At 37.3% G+C, this 23,362-nt stretch overlaps 2 protein-coding genes across 2 annotated transcripts; both read left to right on the top strand.

Moving 5' to 3' along the window:
* The first annotated feature begins 4,037 nt into the window (after positions 1–4,037).
* Positions 4,038–6,587, top strand: LOC110888807 (FH protein interacting protein FIP2). Its single transcript, XM_022136314.1, has 7 exons — positions 4,038–4,080; positions 4,627–4,736; positions 5,230–5,364; positions 5,510–5,674; positions 6,142–6,255; positions 6,332–6,448; positions 6,525–6,587. Exons 1-7 carry the CDS (start codon positions 4,038–4,040, stop codon positions 6,585–6,587), a joined length of 747 nt encoding a protein of 248 aa, XP_021992006.1.
* A 14,372-nt stretch (positions 6,588–20,959) lies between these two features.
* Positions 20,960–23,052, top strand: LOC110888808 (FH protein interacting protein FIP2). Its single transcript, XM_035980175.1, has 11 exons — positions 20,960–20,996; positions 21,045–21,154; positions 21,257–21,397; positions 21,517–21,675; positions 21,768–21,851; positions 22,012–22,058; positions 22,156–22,227; positions 22,434–22,494; positions 22,578–22,637; positions 22,725–22,805; positions 22,996–23,052. Exons 1-11 carry the CDS (start codon positions 20,960–20,962, stop codon positions 23,050–23,052), a joined length of 909 nt encoding a protein of 302 aa, XP_035836068.1.
* The last annotated feature ends 310 nt before the right edge of the window (positions 23,053–23,362 follow it).

Here is a 23,362-nt window from a genome sequence, read left to right as displayed (position 1 = left end):
TTATACTTTTGAAAACATGAAAATAGCAGATAGGTACACATGTTTCACCCCAAAATAGTTGAAAACAGTAAAAGAGGGGACTATGTACTCACTTGAGAGTGCTTAGAAGTCTTGAACAACTACCAAGCAAGCTAGAGGGAGCACGGAATCAAACGACACCTAATATTGATAACTACATAAATAAACCAGACCTAAATCGGGAGATCGGATAGTATGAGGTCTCCTGAACCAAATGAGCGTGGGAACTCATATGATATGGTCTAACAAGGCCTACATACTAAAATGAAACCAATCCTAAGTGCTTTCGACCCATTATGATCCATTAAAGTAGCTTACGCTACTTCAACGCGTCACGCGTGCAATGCGCGTTCGAGACGTCTAACTAGACCTATGACAAGTATTATATGCCAAAACATGTTTAAATATGCTACATAATCAATTATGTGACAAAAATTTAGGTTACATATGCTTATTTACCAATTATGTATGAAAGGGGCATTTTGGTAATTTACCTAAGGCATATAAGCTACTTATCATACAACTACTTAAACTAGGTGACCATAAGGTATAACCTCAGAAGGTTATTCCCTATGCAACTATGGTCAGTAAACATGTTTGGTCGGATCCTAATGATCGACCAAACGGGTCGTGTTCGAAAGTCTAAGTGGGTGTTTAGTCCGCTTAACTTACGACTGTACACAAGCACTAAACTAAAAAGTGACGAGCTAAACATGTCGAAACATGTTTAACAAGGTTAGAAAACAGGTTTGGTATCAAAACAAACGGTTTTGATACCTATAAGTAGTTTGGTTACAAAATACGCAAAAAAACGCATTTTGGCCGAAACTACGACTCGTCACTGAGCCTAGATAACATGGTAATCAGTAGGTATAGTCACTAGGGACTATAACCATCGTGATGACGCTCACGTTATGAGGTTCAAACGAACTTCGCATTGACCATAAACTGGCCAATGCAGAAAGTCAAACGCAGTTTGGCTTTAACAATAAAAACGAATGAAAAACGCGAAAGAATACTTACAGAAGGTTCCCGCAAGATTTGAACCCGATTCTCTCTCAGGTAGGAAGCATATACTTCCACTTAGAGAGCTTGAATCAGATTCAAATGTGAGGAATGAATGTAAACATGGTGGGTATTTATAGGAAATCTAGAACCGTTAGGATCGTTCATCGTAAAACGAGCTTCGATCTCATCCGTACACATGTGCCCATGGTTTTGTGAAACCATGGGAGCCCATAGTTTCATTAAAACCATGTGCAAATGAGGGGAACAACTGGAAAAAGCTGGAATTTAGATTTTTCATTTTGGTCCCTTCCTAAGATAACTATGGCAGAATGTCAATTTTGGTCCCTGAACTTCAGAAACATGCGTTTCGGCTCATTTTTGACACGTTTAAGCCCCGTTAACCTCATTTCAAGGATCTAAAATGAAGTTAAAGTATAGGGAACTCAAAACATGTTCAAAAATATGTCGGGTGTCGGTTCGTTTGGTCGTACGGTTGCGTTGTTCGGTTAATTACGACGGAAGTCGTAACGAACGCAAAAACGATCCAAATCAAGCGACGAATGGAATTTTCTTATGCCAAACACTAAAATAAAATATTTTAATGCTTACATAAATTTTTGGATGTCCGGATATATTCAGAAAGTAAGATATGCGCGAAAATGAAAACTTATGCACTTTTTGACGCTTTTAGTCCCCGAATGACCAAAAGTTTATTTTTGCGCACCAAACACCTCAATGCCTATTTCTAAGCTATGTTAAGGATATTTAGGGCATATTTAACTTATGATTAAGTTCTGGAAGGTTCGTTACCAAACAAATCGGTATAGTTTCGCAGTTTGACACAATTAGTCCCTGATATCGAACAAACTTGATTTCAACATACCAAACCATTCAAAACTTATTTCTAAGTTATGTGAAGGTTATTTAAGGTATGTTAAGCCTATTTTAACTATTCCAGAGTGTTTGTTGCGTTAAACTGGTTATATTTACGCATCAGTGCGCGTATAACCTTCCAGAAAGCGATTTAAGGCTTGAAATCGAACAAGAATTTATATGTGCAAACGATGCACATATTTTTACAAATCCCAAGTATGAAATACAATATTTCATTGGTTTGGTATTTGTTTGATGGTTGAAGTGACACAGGTGTCATAACACCAAGCCCTCGCCAATGCAACTTCTTCAGCATAGACCCATTTTTATTGTTTTCGTTTGGCGGTTTCAACTAGTTTATCCTCCTCGGTTTTTTTCTTATGACTTCTTTTTTTGATGGGTTTCGATGCGGAAGGACCCTCTTTGGGTGGTTGAGTTTCGGGAACGGACTCGTTTAGTGAAAGGTCGATGGAGGTTGGTGAAAGGTCGATGGGCGATTGTGAAAACGGGGTAGGTATTGAATCTTCGGTTTGTGAGAAGTTAGTATATATACGATTCCCGATATACGATGCATAACGTAGGAGAGTGTATGAAAAACGGACGAGCTATTGGATGAGTGGGTGGTGGGCTAGGATTATTTTCATGGAATGCATACGGGTTGGTCGGGTCATAACCACGGTTATAAGGATGCATTTTTCGTATTGTAGAAGGAGAATTTGAAGATGTATAGAAGATGTGGTTGATGAATGTGGTAAAAAATGGAAGAAAAATATGAGTTTTATAGTAAAAAAATGGAAGGTTTTTTATTTTTATTTTTTATTTTTATTATAGCCGTTGCCCAACGGCTCTTTTCTTTGGGCCATTCACAAACCGTCATGTCACCTCTTTGCCCCGCCCCACGCCCGGCTTGAAACCCAAGCCCCAAGGGGCTACGCCAAAACTCCCGCCCTCCCGGGGTGGTGACTTGGGCGTTTTACCCCAACCCACACCAAAAGTCCCGTCCCATACCCACGTACTTAGCTTGGTAATATTTATACACATTGGTTCTGTGAATAAACAATCAAGCAATTCTGAACTCTTGTATTGTTACAATTAATAATGCATGGTGTATTAATGGCGGAGGGGGTAATGAAAAGTCAGTCGGGACGGAAGTTCAGTGGTTTTTTGAATTTTGTGAGAAAGGTGGGTTAATTTTAAATCACACTTGCTATTAACCCTTAAACTTCAACTGAAATTACAAGTTACATCTAGTAGTTTTATTATGTACACACCACATTTTGTGTAATGTTTTGATGAGTTTGTAAATATAGTGATTTCAGATAAAATATGAAGTTTAATATCATGATAACATTTAAGAAGCTCGGTTTGGAAGACAACTGAAGCATTGTAATTATATTCTAAGGGCAGGCGGGGTGGGAGGAATTCTCCTCCGTGATGGCTTCCTCACGCGTGATAACACCACCCCCACCCCTCAATTTCCACGCGTTAAACTTAAATTGCGTGATAATTAAACTTCACGCGTGATGTGATGACCGTTTGAAAAGGTTGTGAGTGACGGGTATTGTTGGGTGTTGTGAGTGATAACCATTTCCACTAAAAAGGTTGTGAGTGATGGAATAATGGTTGATGACATGGCGGAACTTGATTGGATGTTGTGAGTGATAAGTGAGTGATGAGTGATCATCACATAACCCCCTCCCCCCTAAAAGACCGTATGGCCTATCTGGCTAGGTAACCTAAGAATAAGAACATAGTTTAGTTTAGACGTCATGTCTAACAAAAAAAAGTTGAACATTCTCAATCACGCGAGCCAAACACACATAAACACACTAAAGAAGCAAAACAACTGGTTTGGACTTTGAAATCATAAGTTGAACCATACATGGTGACTTTGAAACCATATTAAATAATCAGATTATTATATTTAACAATAATTATATAGTTTAGTTTTCGTTAACGTAATTAGTTTGTTATAAAAGCTGCTTTAACGTCTTGCATTCTTTAAGTCATATGGCCAGACTAAAGTGATAAAAGGAATGTGCAAAAAGGAAAAGTATAAGGGGCATTTAGAGAAACAAAAGAAAGTAAAAGGGGGCATTTAGAGAATATTTTAAACATTTTTCACGAGGAAGATGACGATGAATACCGACACATGTTATTCAATTATTCGACTCAATATAGGTCATAATATCACATTTCCTGCTTTTCATTTTCCTATTTACTTGTAATTCTTGGCTCTGAAATGATCAGTTCATCAGGTTTCCAGTTACATTTCTTCATTTGAATAGAGATGAAAAGTTCTGAAAATTTAAAGTCAAATATTTTGATTTTAATTTTTCTATATTTCATTTGGCTTTATTACTCTCGAACTAAATATATATAACTGAGTTTGTTGATTGGGAATGAAATATAAGGAAGCAAAAGTAATTAAAAAGACGTTGATTACAAAATTGTTTATTTGAGGTTGAGTTATTGGTTTCTTAAATTGCTACTAAGTGGACTAGGAACTTAAATGGGTTTTTACCAGGAACATGACATGATTTTAAGTATTTGTGACTTGTGAGTTGTGACACAGCAGGACACAAATAAATATATATGTTTCGTTCGGGTTTAGGTTCAACTATTAAACCCGCCAACCAGACACAATGGCCAACAGTACTCCAACATATCTACGCGTATTAGATGTTTTTTTTTTTTTTTTTTAATTTAGTATTGTTTCTGACACAGGTGGAAGCATATTTTGCACAACTGTTGATACGCTAACTCAAAGGGAGCCTCAGTCAATGCTTGCTGCCATGTTCAGTGGTCGCCACACTGTTCACAAGGACTCTGATACGGTGAGTTTGCCACTGGTATACATTATACAACATGTTTGTATGCAAAGATCAGATGCATTTCATTTTTCTATTGTTGATCTTATGTTATTGGTTAGGTAATTTGATTAGGAAGGGTGAGAGGGCACTCCCCTAAGAGGGGAGTCCCCTCTCTTACACACACCCAATCAGGTTATGCCACGTCAACTCTCCTCTTAAACTCCCCTCACACCCCAATTTGATGGCAACAGTCCCCTCTTAGGTGACTTGTTTTTTTAATTAAAAAAAATTCATTGGTTGATTGAATGGGGGCCCACCTTCTCTCTCCTCCACTCTTCGGTGCCTTTCCCCCGATTTTGGTCCCCGATTGAATGGCGGCACCGCCCCTCTTCGATGGATTTGGTCCCTGCATGGGGTCACCGAGGGTGCCCCCCTCACCCTAATGCTTGGATCATACTGAAGACATTTGGTGTTTTGCACAAAAAGAACATGTTTTTACCATTTTGTGTTTTTGTAGGGGTATGTGTTTGTTGACAGGGATGGGACACACTTTCGACATATCTTAAATTGGTTGAGGGACCGTGTGGCTCCCAACTTGTCTGATTTGGAGCGTTTAGAGCTTTTGCGGGAAGCAGAATACTATCAGCTTCTTGTAAGTCACTTTTGTTATACGTTACGTTACCTGCAAGTATGGGTGTACTCAACTCTTCAAGCGTGATACTGATTGGTGATTTCTTGAATAAGAAAAATACATTTTTATCCCCAATTTACAAAGTCTTATTTTTTCATTATTTCAGGGACTTGTGGAAAGGATTAATATGGTGTTGAATAAGAAGAAGGTGGATGAAAAAATGGATGCTGACTTAACACGCACTGATATTATCAAATGTCTGCAATCTAAGACAAAATATTTTCTCAAATTAAGAGGAGTAAATCTCTCTGGGCTTGATCTTTCAAACCTGGTACGGTCATATCTAGCTTGTTATGTCACTCAAGATTAATTTTCAAATCAACATGAAGTCAATAATATATTGTCTGACAATGTATTAGTTATAGTTCTACAACCCTTAAGGAGACAAAATTGGCTTCCATATAACATTGATATCAGAAAAACCACACATTATTTGCATGCCATTGGAATTGAGTTTGGATCGAATTAGAATGTAGATTCCATTTCTTATATTGTTTGTTTTGACAAAAGAAATTGAAATTAAACAAAAAAAATAAGGAACGAAATCTATATTCCAATTCCATCTAGATTCCATTCCATTATGTGAAATGACCATACCTAAGTTCCAAATTGAATTTCAATTCTTGCGTAAACTGCAATTGCAATTGCAATTTCATTACATTCCATTCCATGACAGGAACGCTACCTAAGGAGATGCTTGTTTTACTCAGCTTGTTTTTCCCATTATAACTCATGCAGGACTTGTCGCGTGTTGACTTGAGCCGTGCGTGCCTCAAAAATACTAATTTTTCAGGTGCTATTCTCAGAGATGCGAATTTTAGCGAAGCCAATTTGGAAGGAGCCAATTTAAAGGTTTATTAAATATCTAATCTTTATGTCAATTTCAGACTGCTCTTTCTGTTTATGTAAATTTTGTTTAATGTTGTAGGGTGACTTGTTGAGTGTTGACTTGAGCCGTGCGTGCCTCAAAAATACTAATTTTTCAGGTGCGATTCTCAGAAATGCGAATTTCAGAGAAACCAATTTGGAAGGAGCCAATTTAAAGGTTTATTAAATATCTAAGCTTTATGTCAATTTCGGACTACTCTTTCTTTTCATATATATTTTGTTTAATGTTGTAGGGTACCGAGTTGGGTTTTGCCTATTTTACGGGTGCAAATCTTCAACATGCGATTTTAAAGTGAGTTAAGACAAGAACTGAAGATTGGTGGCTTTGTTATATTTTTTCCATTACTTTGCTTTACCTTATTTAAGTCTCTTTGCTACATTATAGTTGTCACTTTATGATTTTGTGCATCACCTGATTTGGGTGATTTGTTGTCAAAAACAAGCTTGCTGAACTTCTTAATTACCGGTTGTTGACTTTTGTGATATAAAGATGAAAATGAATCGTATAAGAGAACAATCCAAGTATTTGATCCGACACTCAGGGTGGGAGCTGCACACTAGGTGCATGTGTGATGGATACACTAGTTATAAATACTTTTTACTATACGAAAACAAACTGTATTTATTTTTGGTTTGTGTATATCACAACTGTCGCCCCCCCCCCCCCCCCCGGCCCGTATCATCCTGCGCCCTTGCATAAGCCACTAAAATGACCGAACCGCCCCAATGGTACATGCTGAAATCACACATTGTTATTGTTATTAACATCAAAATTCAAACAAATAGTAAGAGATATTGATGTGAAGAAGCTAAAAAACAAACAATTAAATCAAAAACACAAATTATAACCAATCCATCAAAGCTCAATCGTACAATCAGTAAATAATGTAGGGATTTAAACTATATTTCGATCATAATGAATAGTATACATGAGACAGAATAAACAAACGTTGTATATAAGGTTGTAAAATGAATACCGTAAAAGCATCATTGGGCCATAAACTTGAACAAAAATACAATTTGAACTTGTACACGAGAAACAGCAGCATGCGCACACCACATCTTGTCAAAAATAAACTAGACTTGCGCCGACAAGCCAAAACCAACAACAATCTAATAAGAGCATGCACGGCCTAGGGGTGTTCAAAACCGGATATCCAAAAATTCGGATATCCGAAATTTTCGGATAGTAGATTTCACTATCCGAATCCGTATCCGAAATTTCGGATACGGATTCGGATAGTGAATCGGATATCCGAAAATCCAACTTCTTATTTAATTTTGGAAAATTGGTTTTTAATAAACCAACCTTTGTCTCGTTGGTAAATAATAATCTTACCTATGTAATTAGAATTAGTATACAATAATCCTACCTATTAACATGTTGGTTCTTAATGAACTCCCGTTAATTATTTTTAACTGAAGTTAGTTTTTAAGTTTTATTTATTACACAAACAGTCCCTGTAGTTGTAATTTACTAGTGTTAACTATTTTGTAAAACAAAAAAACGTCAAGGGCCATGTAATTAAATTTTATATATACTAATGTGTACTGTAAAACAACTACAGGGACTGTTTGTGTAATAAATAAAACTTAAAAACTAACTTCAGTTAAAAAAAATTAACGAAAGTTCATTGAGTACCAACATGTTGATAGGTAGAATTATTGTATACCAATTACGTAGGTAAGATTATTATTTACCAACGGGACAAAGGTTGGTTTATTAAAAACCAATTTTCCTTTAATTTTTATGTTTTTATTATTTTTTTCATATTCGGAAACGGATATTTTGGATAGTTTCGGATATCCGAATATAAGTTTTCGGATATTTTTCGGATATTTTTGGATATTTTTCGGATATCCGAATATCCGAAAAAAATGAAAATTAAGTTTTCGGATATTTCGGATATCCGAAATATCTGAAAATTTTGAAAATCACTATCCGAATCCGAAAAATTCGGATATCCGAATTTCGGATATCCGATTTTTCGGATTTTTCGGATATTTCGGATTCGGATATCGGATATTTCGGATCGGATTTTCGGATACGGATAGTTTTGAACACCCCTAATGCACGCAGGCCCAGACTGGCAGTAGGAGCTGTAGCCAGTTAACATGCGCCAGACCATGACCAGACAACTCCCAAGATGGCCAATCGTGCAGGAGACAAGAATTACAAAAGACAGTGACGTGGAACCAGCCAAATTGCACCACTCATGATCTACACTCACAGCCGGTGAGAAGCTCGACAACAAGGACAACCGTCAGACCATGTGGCTCCAATCACCGTGCCACGTCTCTGCCCTCTGTAAACACTAACGGTCATGTTAGAAGAGACAAAGAAGATATTTATTGTTGGCGGCATCTGTCTCATATGGCCCATCAGACCATCTACTTCTCCACACTCTTCTACTATAAATACGGACATTCGACTACAGGTTTAAGGATCGGCTCTCTCACTCTTTTAAAACACTCGTTACTCATTTTAAACGATACTTATATTCATGCTAGGGGGTGGTTACAAGGAGAACCCTCCACCTCTCCTCCTTGTAATGAGTCTCACGATGTCTTGTTTTGCAGATCATATTTAGATTCTCACAGAGAAAAGATAAAAGGTTAACCATTCTTGATGAGACCATTCCTAGAGGTATATATCCCTAGGTTGATGTTTCTTAAAGTTAACAACAAGGCTCTTAAATCCGATAAATGAAATTCAAATGAAAAAATAAAAATTTCCCAAATTTAAATAGCTTGAAGAAAATCACAAAAGACTCCTGTTGATACAGATTTTGTGTCCGATGCTTGTCGAATAGATTAGTTATTATTTTACGCTGAATTTGTAATAGTTAGTGAAACGGTCTATCGAACATGTATAGACTCGCTCGTTTGAAGTGGTCAAACGAGAGGGTTATTCGGTTGACCGTGTGTTGTTGCAAGACAAGTTATGGTTGTTAATGTTGGTGTCGAAGGATAAGGCATCGAAGGATTGTTGATATCCTTCGATGAGCTCGAAAGATACCCATCGAAAGTTGAAGATGGACCTCGAAGGATATGGTATCCTTCGAGGCATGTGTGTATCTTTCGAAGACTGTCTGATCGAAGGATGATGTTTCGACCAGTCAGTCTGATCCTTCGACCTGCAGCCTGTGTTTGGGTATAAGTACCAACACCTTGTCTTGTAAAACACAAGAGTGAGAGCACAAGTGTGTGCTAGAGAGAGAATGGAGGTCTGAGACCTCACCGGGAGAAATCACCACTTGGTTTCTCCCCGGATGTATACTTCTTTGGTATTAGTTCGGTTGTCATGTAACCGGGCCGACTTGTAATGTTTACTACCAGATTAATACAAAGCTTGTTTGTTATCTTCTCTCTTATCTCTTCCATCTTTGAACATTATCATGAAAATCACGGTTTCGGTCCCGAAAACTGGACCTACAATTGGTATCAGAGCCATGGTGCCCGATTTAGTAAAACTAACCGTTTACTAAGTCACATGTGCTCTAGATCTGTGATTTTTGTGGGTTTTTGTTCAAGATGTAAAAAGGTGAAAATGAGAAAAACCCAGATCTGGACCCGGATATCCAGATCTGTGCTAAACCGGGTGTTGGGTTTTATGTTTTTCTCCTAAATCTTCAAGTTTCCATCATCAAAAACTGTATACAAAGTGTTTTCGTCAGATCTGCAGATGAACAGTCCTCTGTGTTCTTGATGTTCTTGACAGCTTCAAATTTTCGAAAGATGCTGTTTGTCCATCGAAAGATTGAACAATTTTCGAAGGATCAAACAAAATTCAAATTTCAAATTTTCATGCTTCGAAATTTGCGAAAGTTGGTCACCTACCACATCAACTTTTCACCAACCTGTCGTACTTTCTGTCCTTGTGTCAGAACCATCGAAAGATAACTTTCGATCTCGAAAGATCATCCTTCGATCAAGGAGATTCGAAAGATAACTTTCGATCTCGAAAGATCATCCTTCGATCAAGGAGATTCGAAAGATGAACAGGAGTGCTCGAAAGATCATCAGTTCTTCGAAGGATCAAAAAGACTTCGAAGGATCAACTCTGAAGTGTACGAAGGATCAGCCATGTCCAACTTCGAAAGGTGTTCGAAAGATCTGTGACATGTGCTCGAAAGATGCTCGAAAGATATGTGACATGTGCTCGAAAGACTTCGAAAGATCATCTTTCGAAGCTGTCTTGGTGTTTATCTTTCGTTTGATGCAGATGTTTCGAAGGATCCAGATGTTGTGGAATTTTATGAGCTCAGACAGTTTGTTGGGGTTAATCATTTAATTCACTTGGAGTCGGGTCGGGTGTTCGCAAGGATTATTCAAACCGGGCTTCAAAGTTTCAACATCAAAATTCGTACGGGCTTTGGGAACACGCGGGGTGATGCAGCATGATGAACACAAGAGATGATGAAGACTTGATGTTTGAAAATGTGGGGTAGTCACGGTTACCGATGCAATGACAAAAATGGTAACGCGACTATTATGGGCCAAAAACAACACGATATGTTCGCTTCCGCGCATCAAAATTTATGATTGTTACCGGTTATTCGGAAATGTTCGAAAGGATTTTGTTTATTGTCATATTCTCGCATTTGAAGACGTACGTATGAACCTGGAACGTCTATACCGGTCCTAACGAGTTCACAAAGACTTTGGTCTTTGGGGGGATACAAGTCAGATCCTACGGGGTACCAGGGGACGTTCTTATTCAACTAGATTATGCAAAGAAGAAAGTCATGTTCGTGAATTTTCGGAACCGAGAACAGTCAATGAAGATTGATGACAGTTCCGCTCAGTGGAGGGAATTGGTGAACATTTGACGACAGTTTCTTTGAAGTGGAAAGAATCTGTTAAGGTTTAGAGATTTTACCAAAGAAATGGGGGGATAAAAATTTTCAAATGTTGAATTTCTTCGGTAAATTTCTAAACGCAATCACGGGTGGTAGAGGTTGTGATTTTCAGGTGATTCAAACGATTCAGCGTGGAATGTTTTGCACAGACACTTGAAGATCAAGACTTGATGCAGTTGTAAAAGAATGGAACCCTTATCAAATGCCGGTTGGAGTATTGGAAGATCAGCGGAAGATCGGTCAATTGAGTCCTTTGAGGAAATTGCACAACACTCAACTCGGATGCGCGCACTCTGAGGGGGAAATCTTATACAATGAGCATCAAGATACTACCTACCTGGATCATCGGTCAAGGGGGAATTCGTCAACACAGAGAAGATGATTACTTGACTAAAGATCAATGATTGCAGTTGCATTTTCAGCATTCGACAGCAACGGACAAGGGGGAATTTGTTGATACAGATTTTGTGTCCGATGCTTGTCGAATAGATTAGTTATTATTTTACGCTGAATTTGTAATAGTTAGTGAAACGGTCTATCGAACATGTATAGACTCGCTCGTTTGAAGTGGTCAAACGAGAGGGTTATTCGGTTGACCGTGTGTTGTTGCAAGACAAGTTATGGTTGTTAATGTTGGTGTCGAAGGATAAGGCATCGAAGGATTGTTGATATCCTTCGATGAGCTCGAAAGATACCCATCGAAAGTTGAAGATGGACCTCGAAGGATATGGTATCCTTCGAGGCATGTGTGTATCTTTCGAAGACTGTCTGATCGAAGGATGATGTTTCGACCAGTCAGTCTGATCCTTCGACCTGCAGCCTGTGTTTGGGTATAAGTACCAACACCTTGTCTTGTAAAACACAAGAGTGAGAGCACAAGTGTGTGCTAGAGAGAGAATGGAGGTCTGAGACCTCACCGGGAGAAATCACCACTTGGTTTCTCCCCGGATGTATACTTCTTTGGTATTAGTTCGGTTGTCATGTAACCGGGCCGACTTGTAATGTTTACTACCGGATTAATACAAAGCTTGTTTGTTATCTTCTCTCTTATCTCTTCCATCTTTGAACATTATCATGAAAATCACGGTTTCGGTCCCGAAAACTGGACCTACAACTCCATCCAATCCTGTTACGTTATAGCTCCCAGTCTTAAAAACAAACACTCGTCCATGAGTTTTGCCTTCGGACCAAAGCCATATGCGTCGAAGTAATGATCACTATCGACATTAAATGAATTTATTTGATTGACTGACTAGACCGATTTAACAGTGAGGCAATTGATGGAATTGAGACCCAAGTAATGATCATATCATTCATATGTCATGTTAGTGTTCAAATAGTCTGAAACTAGCTCCCTTTGAATCGACTACGTATGCTGTAAACAAGCCACATCCAAACATACCTCTAGCCCGACTCGATTCGGCTCGCTATTAGACCACTTCAATATAATATTATTTATTTAACTAATAGAGTAAATTACGATTTTGGCCCATGTGATGTGGTTATATCACTTTTACTCTTTTAGCACAAAAAGAATTTTTAACATCTGAGCCCCCAACGTCTTTTTTTTTTCTAATTTTTTTGGCCCCTAACGTCTTTTTTCTAACCCTTTTGGCCCCTAACATTTAATGGATGGGGTTAGTGTTAGGGGCTAAAACGGTTAGAAAAAAAGACGTTGGAGGCTTGGATGTTAAAAAATTCTTTTTTGAGCTAAAAGGGTAAAAGTGATATAACCACATGGGTCAAAATCGTAATTTACTATAACTAATATTATTTATCATTTATACATTTATGGAGTTTTAAATAATAGGTTAAATTTATTAAGACTTCATTAACAAATTTTGCTATAACAAAATAATCTATTTATATCAATCTAAATTTTTATCTATACTACTATATAATAAAACATTAATGTGTGACACATGTCGTTCAATGTAAGTATTTATTTTATGATTTTCTCACCTCACTTCCAAACTTATCTTGTATTAATTAAATAAATAAATGAATAGTGAGCTAATATTAAATATTATCCTACTTTAAATTTCGAATACCATTCTTCTATTTTTCTAATAAAATGTTATCCGAAATTGCAAATTGTTAATTTAAAACATTTTAAATAAAACAAATTATTTATCACGAAAACCAAACTTTGTATTAATATATTAAATATTTTTATTTTCACATTACAAAATTATATTTACTAACTTTTTTATTATTTGGTATATAAAATTACATTTATTTAACTCGTGTAATAAATGGGGTTTTTTAAAGATGTATTATTTTATTATTTGGTAAACAATATTACATTTATTCAACCCGTGTAATACATGTGGTTTTAAAGATATAATTTATTTATTTGGTATATAACATTAATTCAACCCGTATAATATAGTTCTTATGTATATAACTTTTTATTATTTAAAATCTAAAATTATATTTATTCAACCCGTGCAATAAAAGAAGTTTTAGAGATATAATGTTTTATTATTTAGTATATGAATTTATTTATTCAACCCGTGTAATACACGGGATTTTAACCTAGTACCGTAATAAACTGAACCCATACTTACTGAATATCCTTCACTAGGAATGGGATCAAATAAAAAACTTATTTTTATAAGAACCGTAAGAACCAACACATTATTGACAAGTGTCCCTCAATAAAAAAATAATTTAGGGGTAATTTAGACCTTTTCACCATATTTATTTATAACTAATTAAAAATAATTATTAAAGCATCACTAAATCCATGCAAGTTTAATTCAAATCAAAGTTTGAATTGTTTTAACATATCCATGATCTAGTAACTCTCCATGATCGAATCGACCTGTAGGAACCACCGAACCACCACAAAAAATATAATCAACATAACACTATATAATTAGCATAACATCCTTAATCGTTCTCCATTATCAGCACATCTTTCTCAATCGTTTTCCATTATCAACATAAACGACATTAACACAACATACTCAATCGTTCTCCATCAGCACATTAGATGTGCTGATTATATCTACTATTGGTGTTTGTTTGTATTATATTGTAATTAACACATAATCAGCACAATTATAAAACAACTTTTGGTAACTTTTTTAAAAGCTACTTTTTATAAATAAAAAAAAGGTATAGCAATATGGTAAATATATTAAAGATAAAAAAAATACTTAATTTTATGGTGTATTTTTTTAAAAAAAATAATAAAGTATATAAAAGTTATTTTAGTTTAAAAAAACCTTGGTGGAATTTGTATTTAATTGAAAATGGTCAAATGACTAGCAATTTTACGAAATTACTCCTAACTGTACTAATTTTTAATTATAGAGGTTTTATTTATAATCAACCCCAACTCTTGATTTAAACCATCATATGTTTTTACGGTTCTTACAGTTAATACTGTTTCTACCAAATTCCCACCCTATTTCACTAACATATTTAACATTGTGTATAATTAAATTTAGGCGCAATTAAGTCCCCCCGTAATGGGGCGTTGTTTTTAAAAAAAATTCAAAAAAAACGCCGTAAAACGCCGGAATCCCCACTACATGGGGCGTTTCCGGGCGTTTTTCTTGAAAAAATTTGAGGCCGGCGTGTTTATTAAAACGCTGGAAGAATGTTGAATGCCCAATCCCAACTCTCAACGGCTAGTTTTTAAACGGCTAGTTTTTATTTATTTTTTTTAATTTCATTTCCCCCTATATATATATACACTCAATCATTTTCAACCAAAAAAATCACAAAAACCCTCTAAAAAATACAAGCATTTTATAAAAACTTGATGGATTCTCCTAGTTCTTCCTCCATGCTAAACTATTGCTACCACGAGTTTTTTGCGGATGGCGATGGTTCAACCGATGAGGAGGTTGAGCAAGAGGCGGTTACGGGTGCTTGTAAACTAGCGATGAGATATGCCGAGCATTGTCGTCGCCCCCAAGCAAAAAAAGGTAAAAGAGGTTATATTGAACGAGACCGACGCGGGGCGCACGATCGTTTGATGAAAGATTATTTTGATGAGGAGCCGACATATTCGAACGAAATGTTTAGACGTCGTTTCCGAATGAGTAAGCGGTTATTTCTACGTATAGTCCACGACTTGGAAGCCAACTACGATTTTTTTAAACAAAAAGCGGATGTGAGAGGGGAACTTGGATTTACCGGTATCCAAAAGTGTACCTCGGCGTTACGAATCCTTGCTTATGGAAACACTACCGACATCAATGACGAGTATCTAAAAATGGGGGAGAAAACAACGAGAGATAGCTTGGAGCATTTTTGTCGCGGTAAAATTCCTATACTTTACAATTTATTTTTTTAACATCGAGTATACTTTTCATTTTTTTTGTCTATGTTTACAATTCCTATAATTTATTTTTTTGTGTCTATTTTTTTTTATAAAGGTATAATTGATGTGTACGGTGCGCGTTATCTTAAAACGCCCACATGGGACGACCTTCAAAAGATCTACGAGGTACATAATGCTCAGCATGGTTTGCCTGGTATGATCGGGAGCATAGATTGCATGCATTGGCGTTGGAATAACTGCCCGACTGCATGGCGAGGCCAACACACACGGGGTGACCAAAAAGGACCCACTATTATTCTTCAGGCGGTTGCTTCACAGGACCTTTGGGTTTGGTCTGCTTACTTTGGCGTGGTCGGGTCATGCAATGATATTAATGTTTTTGAACAATCTCCGCTGTTAGAGGAGTGGATTTCTGGCAAAGCTCCTAAAGCGTCGTTTTACGCAAATGGAAACTACTACCCTCATGGGTATTATTTGAGCGACGGAATATATCCTAGGTATTCGATTTTCGTGAAGACGTATAGTGATCCTATTGATGAAAAAAGAGCATATTTTAAAAAGGTTCAAGAGTCTTCACGAAAAGACATTGAGAGATGCTTTGGAGTTCTTAAACAACGCTGGCATTATTTGAGAAATCCTTGTCGTGCATGGAGCAAGCAAAAAATGAGAGATGCTATGTACGCGTGTATAATCATGCACAACATGATTTTGGAAGACGAAAGAAAGGCAATATGCCAGAATTATGTGCCAGAAGCCGTTCAAGAGGAGCATCCACAGGCGTCAATGGAAGAAAGAGTGAATAATGCGCGAGAGTTGCGTTACGAACCGTACCATTCCCAGTTAATGGTTGATTTACTACACCACGCATGGTCGGTTCGGTATGTACCACCGGAGGGAGAGGAAGAAACGGAGGACGAGGGTGAAGAAAGCGAAGATGAAAACTAGTGTTTTTTTTTTTTTTAAATTCGGATTTTAATTTTTTTATTTGTAGTATTTTTTTTATTTAACCGGATTTTATGTTTTTTATTTCTAGTATTGTATTTTTTTATTTAATAAAGTATTTAAAGTTTAAAAAAATAATTGGGAAATGATTGCATGGACATTATTTGAATAATGCCCCACTACACCATTTTATGGTATAATGCTCCTTGCTGACTGGGCTGCCACATGGCGCAAAACGCCTCATGGTGGGGGCATTATAATGTTTAACCATTACGCATGGTCTAATAATTATTCAAAAAAAAATCTTTTACTTTTCCTTTTTCCACTTTTGTAGTTCCAGTTCCCAAGACGTCACCGCCTATAGTCTAAAGAACGACTTGTTGAGTTCACAATTTTGCCAACTTATTTCCATTTTTCTTGTTTGCTAGCAGCATCTGATCAGTAGGCAATGGCGACATCTTACGATGCGTGTTCTTCGAATGTTCGTCTCAATATAGGTCATAATAATATGATATATCTTGCTTTTCATTTTACTATTTTACTCATAATTCTCTGTCATTTGGCTATGAGTTCATCGATAATTAGGTTTTCAGTTAAGTTTCTTATTTTTTATCGTTCTTGCTACCTGACCGTAGATTACGTGTGTTTATATTGGTTGCCATATACGATTAGTTTTTGTCATAAGGTTTATAAGTAATTTATTAATGCATGATATTTGAAATTTAGGTTTAGCCGCTTAGCTGATTAGATTTTAACTAGGGATGACAATCAAACCCGAATCGGATGGATAAACCCGTAACCCGACCCATTTGGGACAGGTAATCTGGTATGGGATTAATTATCATTTTTTACGCGGGTTTGGTATTTGGTGATATACCCATTTACCCGATTGTATATCCGATAGAAACCCAACGGATTTTGCGACGGGTTTAGGACGATCTAATTGAGGTTGGGGTTGGGATTACCTATACCCGTCCCAACTCCCAAACTCGCCCGTTGCCATCCCTAAATTTTTAACTCATGGATAACCCAAGGACATGAGTAATTAGGATTAGGTTAATTTGTCGTTATAAAACAATATTAGTGACATATTTAACGAGGTTTTGCTATACGTGTATACGCACCTCTTTCTTTTTCTTTTTCGAACGGCCAACAAAATATTATATAAAGTTATAAACCACCAAAAGAAGTCCAACAAGAAGCTAGACGCCTAGACTGCAACGAGTCATAAAAAACGGAAAAGGAACAAGCTAGAACAAACAAAAAACTAAGCACCACAGGCATTGAAGCTGCACCATTGTTCCCACATAAGCGCTAACTCCTTATACTAGTGTTTGACCCAAAGGAACGCTGAAGCTTTGTAGGTCCATGTTTCGGGATCCAATCCGTGATTTTCATGTTAATGTTCAAAGATGGAAGAGATAAGAGAGATGATAAACAAACAAACTTTGTATTAATCCGGTAGTAAACATTACAAGTCGGCCCGGTTACATGACAACCGAACTAATACCAAAGAAGTATACATCCGGGGAGAAACCAAGTGGTGATTTCTCCCGGTGAGGTCCCAGACCTCCTCACACTCTCTAGCACACACTTGTGCTCTTCACTCTTGTGTTGCAAATGACAAAGTGTTGGTATTTATACCAAAACACAGGCTGCAGGTCGAAGGATCAGACTGTCTGGTCGAAACATCATCCTTCGATCAGACAGTCTTCGAAAGATACACACATACCTCGAATGATATCCTTCGAGGTCCATCCTTCGATGGTATCTTTCGAGCTCATCGAAGGATATTCATAATCCTTCGATGCCTTATCCTTCGACACCAATAACAACACAGCCACTTTGTCTAGCAACACACACACACAGTCAAACCAACAACCCTCTCGTTTGACCACTTCAAACGAGCGGGTCTATACACGTTCGTTTGACCGTTTCACTAACTATTACAAATTCAGCATAAAATAAAACTAATCTATTCGACAAGCATCGGACACAAAATCTGCATCAACAAATTCCCCCTTGTCCGTTGCTGTCGAATGCTGAAAATGCAACTGCAATCGATCTTCAGCCAAGTATTCATCTTCTCTGTGTAGACAAATTCCCCCTTGACCGATGATCCAGGTAAGTAGTATCCTGATGCTCATTGTATAAGATTTCCCCCTCAAAGTACGCGTATCCGTGTTGAGTGTTGTGCAATTTCCTCAAAAGGATCAATTGACCGATCTTCCGCTGATCTTCCAATACTCCAACCGGCATATGATAAAGGTTCCATTCTTAAACAACTGCATCAAGTCTTGATCTTCAAGTGTCTGTGCAAAACATTCCACGCTGAACCGTTTGAATCACCAGAAGATCATAAACTCTACCACCTGAGATTGCGTTTAGAGATTTACCGAAGAAATTCAACATTTGAAAATTTTTATCCCCCCGTTTCTTTGGTAAAATCTCTAAACCTTAACAGATTCTTTCCACTTCAAAGAAACTGTCGTCAAATATTCGCCAATTCCCTCCACCAAGCGGAACTGTTGTGTTTGGCCCATAATAGTCGCGTTACCATATTTGTCATTGCATCGGTAACCGTGACTACCCCACATTTTCAAACATCAAGTCTTCATCATCTCTTGTGTTCATCATGCTGCATCACCCCGCGTGTTCCCAAAGCCCGTACGAATTTTGATGTTGAAACTTTGAAGCCCGGTTTGAATAATCCTTGCGAACACCCGACCCGACTCCAAGTGAATTAAATGATTAACCCCAACAAACTGTCTGAGCTCATAAAATTCCACAACATCTGGATCCTTCGAAACATCTGCATCAAACGAAAGATAAACACCAAGACAGCTTCGAAAGATGATCTTTCGAAGTCTTTCGAGCACATGTCACATATCTTTCGAGCATCTTTCGAGCACATGTCACAGATCTTTCGAACACCTTTCGAAGTTGGACATGGCTGATCCTTCGTACACTTCAGAGTTGATCCTTCGAAGTCTTTTTGATCCTTCGAAGAACTGATGATCTTTCGAGCACTCCTGTTCATCTTTCGAATCTCCTTGATCGAAGGATGATCTTTCGAGCACTCCTGTTCATCTTTCGAATCTCCTTGATCGAAGGATGATCTTTCGAGATCGAAAGTTATCTTTCGAATCTCCTTGATCGAAGGATGATCTTTCGAGATCGAAAGTTATCTTTCGATGGTTCTGACACAAGGACAGAAGTTACGACAGGTTGGTGAAAAGTTGATGTGGTAGGTGACCAACTTTCGCAAATTTCGAAGCATGAAAATTTGAAATTTGAATTTTGTTTGATCCTTCGAAAATTGTTCAATCTTTCGATGGACAAACAGCATCTTTCGAAAATTTGAAGCTGTCAAGAACATCAAGAACACGGAGGACTGTTCATCTGCAGATCTGACGAAAACACTTTGTATACAGTTTTTGATGATGGAAACTTGAAGATTTAGGAGAAAAACATAAAACCCAACACCCGGTTTAGCACAGATCTGGATATCCGGGTCCAGATCTGGGTTTTTCTCATTTTCACCTTTTTTTACATCTTGAACAAAAACCCACAAAAATCACAGATCTAGAGCACATGTGACTTAGTAAACGGTTAGTTTTACTAAATCGGGCACCATGGCTCTGATACCAATTGTAGGTCCATGTTTCGGGATCCAATCCGTGATTTTCATGTTAATGTTCAAAGATGGAAGAGATAAGAGAGATGATAAACAAACAAACTTTGTATTAATCCGGTAGTAAACATTACAAGTCGGCCCGGTTACATGACAACCGAACTAATACCAAAGAAGTATACATCCGGGGAGAAACCAAGTGGTGATTTCTCCCGGTGAGGTCCCAGACCTCCTCACACTCTCTAGCACACACTTGTGCTCTTCACTCTTGTGTTGCAAATGACAAAGTGTTGGTATTTATACCAAAACACAGGCTGCAGGTCGAAGGATCAGACTGTCTGGTCGAAACATCATCCTTCGATCAGACAGTCTTCGAAAGATACACACATACCTCGAATGATATCCTTCGAGGTCCATCCTTCGATGGTATCTTTCGAGCTCATCGAAGGATATTCATAATCCTTCGATGCCTTATCCTTCGACACCAATAACAACACAGCCACTTTGTCTAGCAACACACACACACAGTCAAACCAACAACCCTCTCGTTTGACCACTTCAAACGAGCGGGTCTATACACGTTCGTTTGACCGTTTCACTAACTATTACAAATTCAGCATAAAATAAAACTAATCTATTCGACAAGCATCGGACACAAAATCTGCATCAACAAGCTTTAGTCTCTTCGACGGCTCTAGCTAAAGACGCCTGCTTGTGATTGAAAAGCAAATCGTTTCTCATATGCAAATACACTCCATTCCGGATAGAATAACGGCATGGAAAGCTTTCTTTTTTTTTTCTTTTTCTCGGACCCCTTGAAGAGGACCATACATTTACATACACCCCCCCCCCCCCCCAACCTGTTAGCCCGGCTCATGAGAAACTCACACACGCCCAAAAGGTTCACCTGGCATGTGGTGTTAGCCCATAATGGGTGGTCTTATTAAGTCATTATCTCTTTACTTTAGTAAGTGGTAAATTTAGTCTCACCTATTTATAACTTTTGCCGAAACAGGTGGAAAGAAGTTTTGCACAACTGTTGAAACGCTAACTCATAGGGAGCCCCGCTCGATGCTTGCTGCCATGTTCAGTGGTCGCCACACTCTTTGCAAGGACTCTGAGAAGGTAAGTATGTAATGTAGACACAACATTTTTTCCAGTTCTTGTTTTTTTATGAGTAACACTCGAATCATACCGAAAGGAACATTTTGTGTATATGCAATGCAGGGATATGTGTTTATTGACAGGGATGGGAAGCATTTTCGGCATATTTTGAATTGGTTGAGAGATGGTGTAGCTCCCATTCGCAACCTGTCTGATTTAGAGCGTGTAGAGCTTTTGCGGGAAGCAGAATACTATCAGCTTCTTGTAACTCATTTTTTACTGTTTTAAGTTTCCTCACGGAGCTATTTTTGTTAGCAGAATATTATCAGCTTCTTGTAAGTTATTTTTTCTACTATTCTAAGTCCTTCTTTTGACTACTTCAGGGATTGGTGGACATGATAAATGAGGTCTTGAATAAGAAGGATGAACAAATGGATACTGATTTAACACGCACTGATATTATCAAGATTGTACAATATGCAGCTAGCGGATGTGTCAGTTTAATAGGAGTGAATCTCTCTGGGCTTGATCTTTCAAAACTGGTATGATCTAATATACATCTTGTTTCGGAAGGTACTTGAACCTGATTTAACACGCACTAATAAACTAGTTCTTCGGATTGTAACCAATGCAGTGCTTGAAGGGTGTGGACTTCAGCTTTGCAAGCCTGAATAAAGTTATCTTCTCAGGTGCTAATCTTCATCATGCTCAATTTCAGGTAAATTATGTGACTTGGTTTTTAACTTTTTTCACCCTAACTAATTATATATTTAATGTTATTGTTGGGTGCGTTGTGTACACGACTTTGTAATATAGTGGTTTATAGTTGTCTTAATAATTTGATTGATCTACAATTATGTTTTCTGTTTTTATTCCAGGGAGCAGATGCTGAAAATACCAATTTTCAAAATGCAACATTGACCGAGTAAGATTTTCATAACCTATTATATGTTCTTGTTATGAAGTTTTAATTTTCTTCCATTGTCAACTCAATTGATTTGATTTATTGTTGCCAATGGAAGTTGTGAGTTCACAAAGGCTAATCTTCGTGGAGCGTTGCTGGCAGGGGCTAATCTTCGGAGTGCAAACTTACATTGTAAATATCTCTCTTTTTAAAAAAATTTAATTCATTTTATAGCGATAGTTTTATATATTTCTCTTATTTACCCAAGTAAAATAAAATTAAAAATATTCAATATACCCAACTGCTATGCTAAGCCACGTGATCTTGTAAGGGATTGGGAAAGTATGTGATGGAGATTTCGTTGTTACATCATTTTTCAAAACATTATATATTTGCAAATGCGTGTGTAATAGGTTCTGAGTTATGTGATGCAGACTTGAGATCTGCACGTCTCGAGGTATGTTTAGCTCTGGGTTAAATACACAAATTATTCTTTGATCATTCTTAGTTCTAATTCTTGGAAAATTTCTATATTTTTAGAATGCTAGATTCACATATGCGAATTTGGAGGGGGCCAATCTCGAAGGAGCCAATTTAACGGTTTGTTAAATATTTAAGGTTTATGGTTTAGTGTTTAGGGAAAATTCTGATTAATTATTGGTTCTCTTTATTCGTTGTACTTTTTAGGGCGCTAAAATGAGAAAGGCCAATTTGAAGGGTGCAAATCTTCAACGTGCTTGTCTTGTAGGTGTTGATCTTCAGGATACAGTAAGCAACTTTGATAGCTAGTAGTCTGTCACACACATCCCATAAAAGTTGAGATTGAGATAATAGGTTTCTTAAACGCGAGACCATTAATCAAATGACTAAAATGCTCTTTAATAGTGACAAATTGGTGCATAACCACTCATAGATTTTTAAAATTATTATTATTATGACTTTTGTTTCAATGTTGTAGTGTTTGGAAGGCGCGGATTTACGTGGGGCAAGGAGGCAATCTATATATGATATTTAAGACACAAGAAAGTTGGCGGTAATCTTTTCTTTTATTTTCGTCTACTCTATGGTTCTGTGCATTGTATGATTTTAGTGGTTTTTGATTTAAAACAAGCTTCCTGGACTTCTTGTATGTACATACTGATTACCGATTATCGACTTTTTAGACAGTAGAAATTAAGTTAGGGAAACTGCAAATTGGGTGCACGACCGTGCTGTGTCGTATGCTTGCTACTTAGTTTGCTGGCTGCAAATAGTGAACAAGTCATTAATGCATATGATACAAGTCATAAACCCACCCCCACATAATACAAACAAAAGGAGATATA

This window comes from Helianthus annuus, chromosome 11, assembly GCF_002127325.2.
Source record: "Helianthus annuus cultivar XRQ/B chromosome 11, HanXRQr2.0-SUNRISE, whole genome shotgun sequence".
Lineage (NCBI taxonomy): Eukaryota > Viridiplantae > Streptophyta > Magnoliopsida > Asterales > Asteraceae > Helianthus > Helianthus annuus.
Note: the sequence above shows the minus strand (reverse complement) of the source record. Positions and strands in the feature narration are given on the sequence as shown.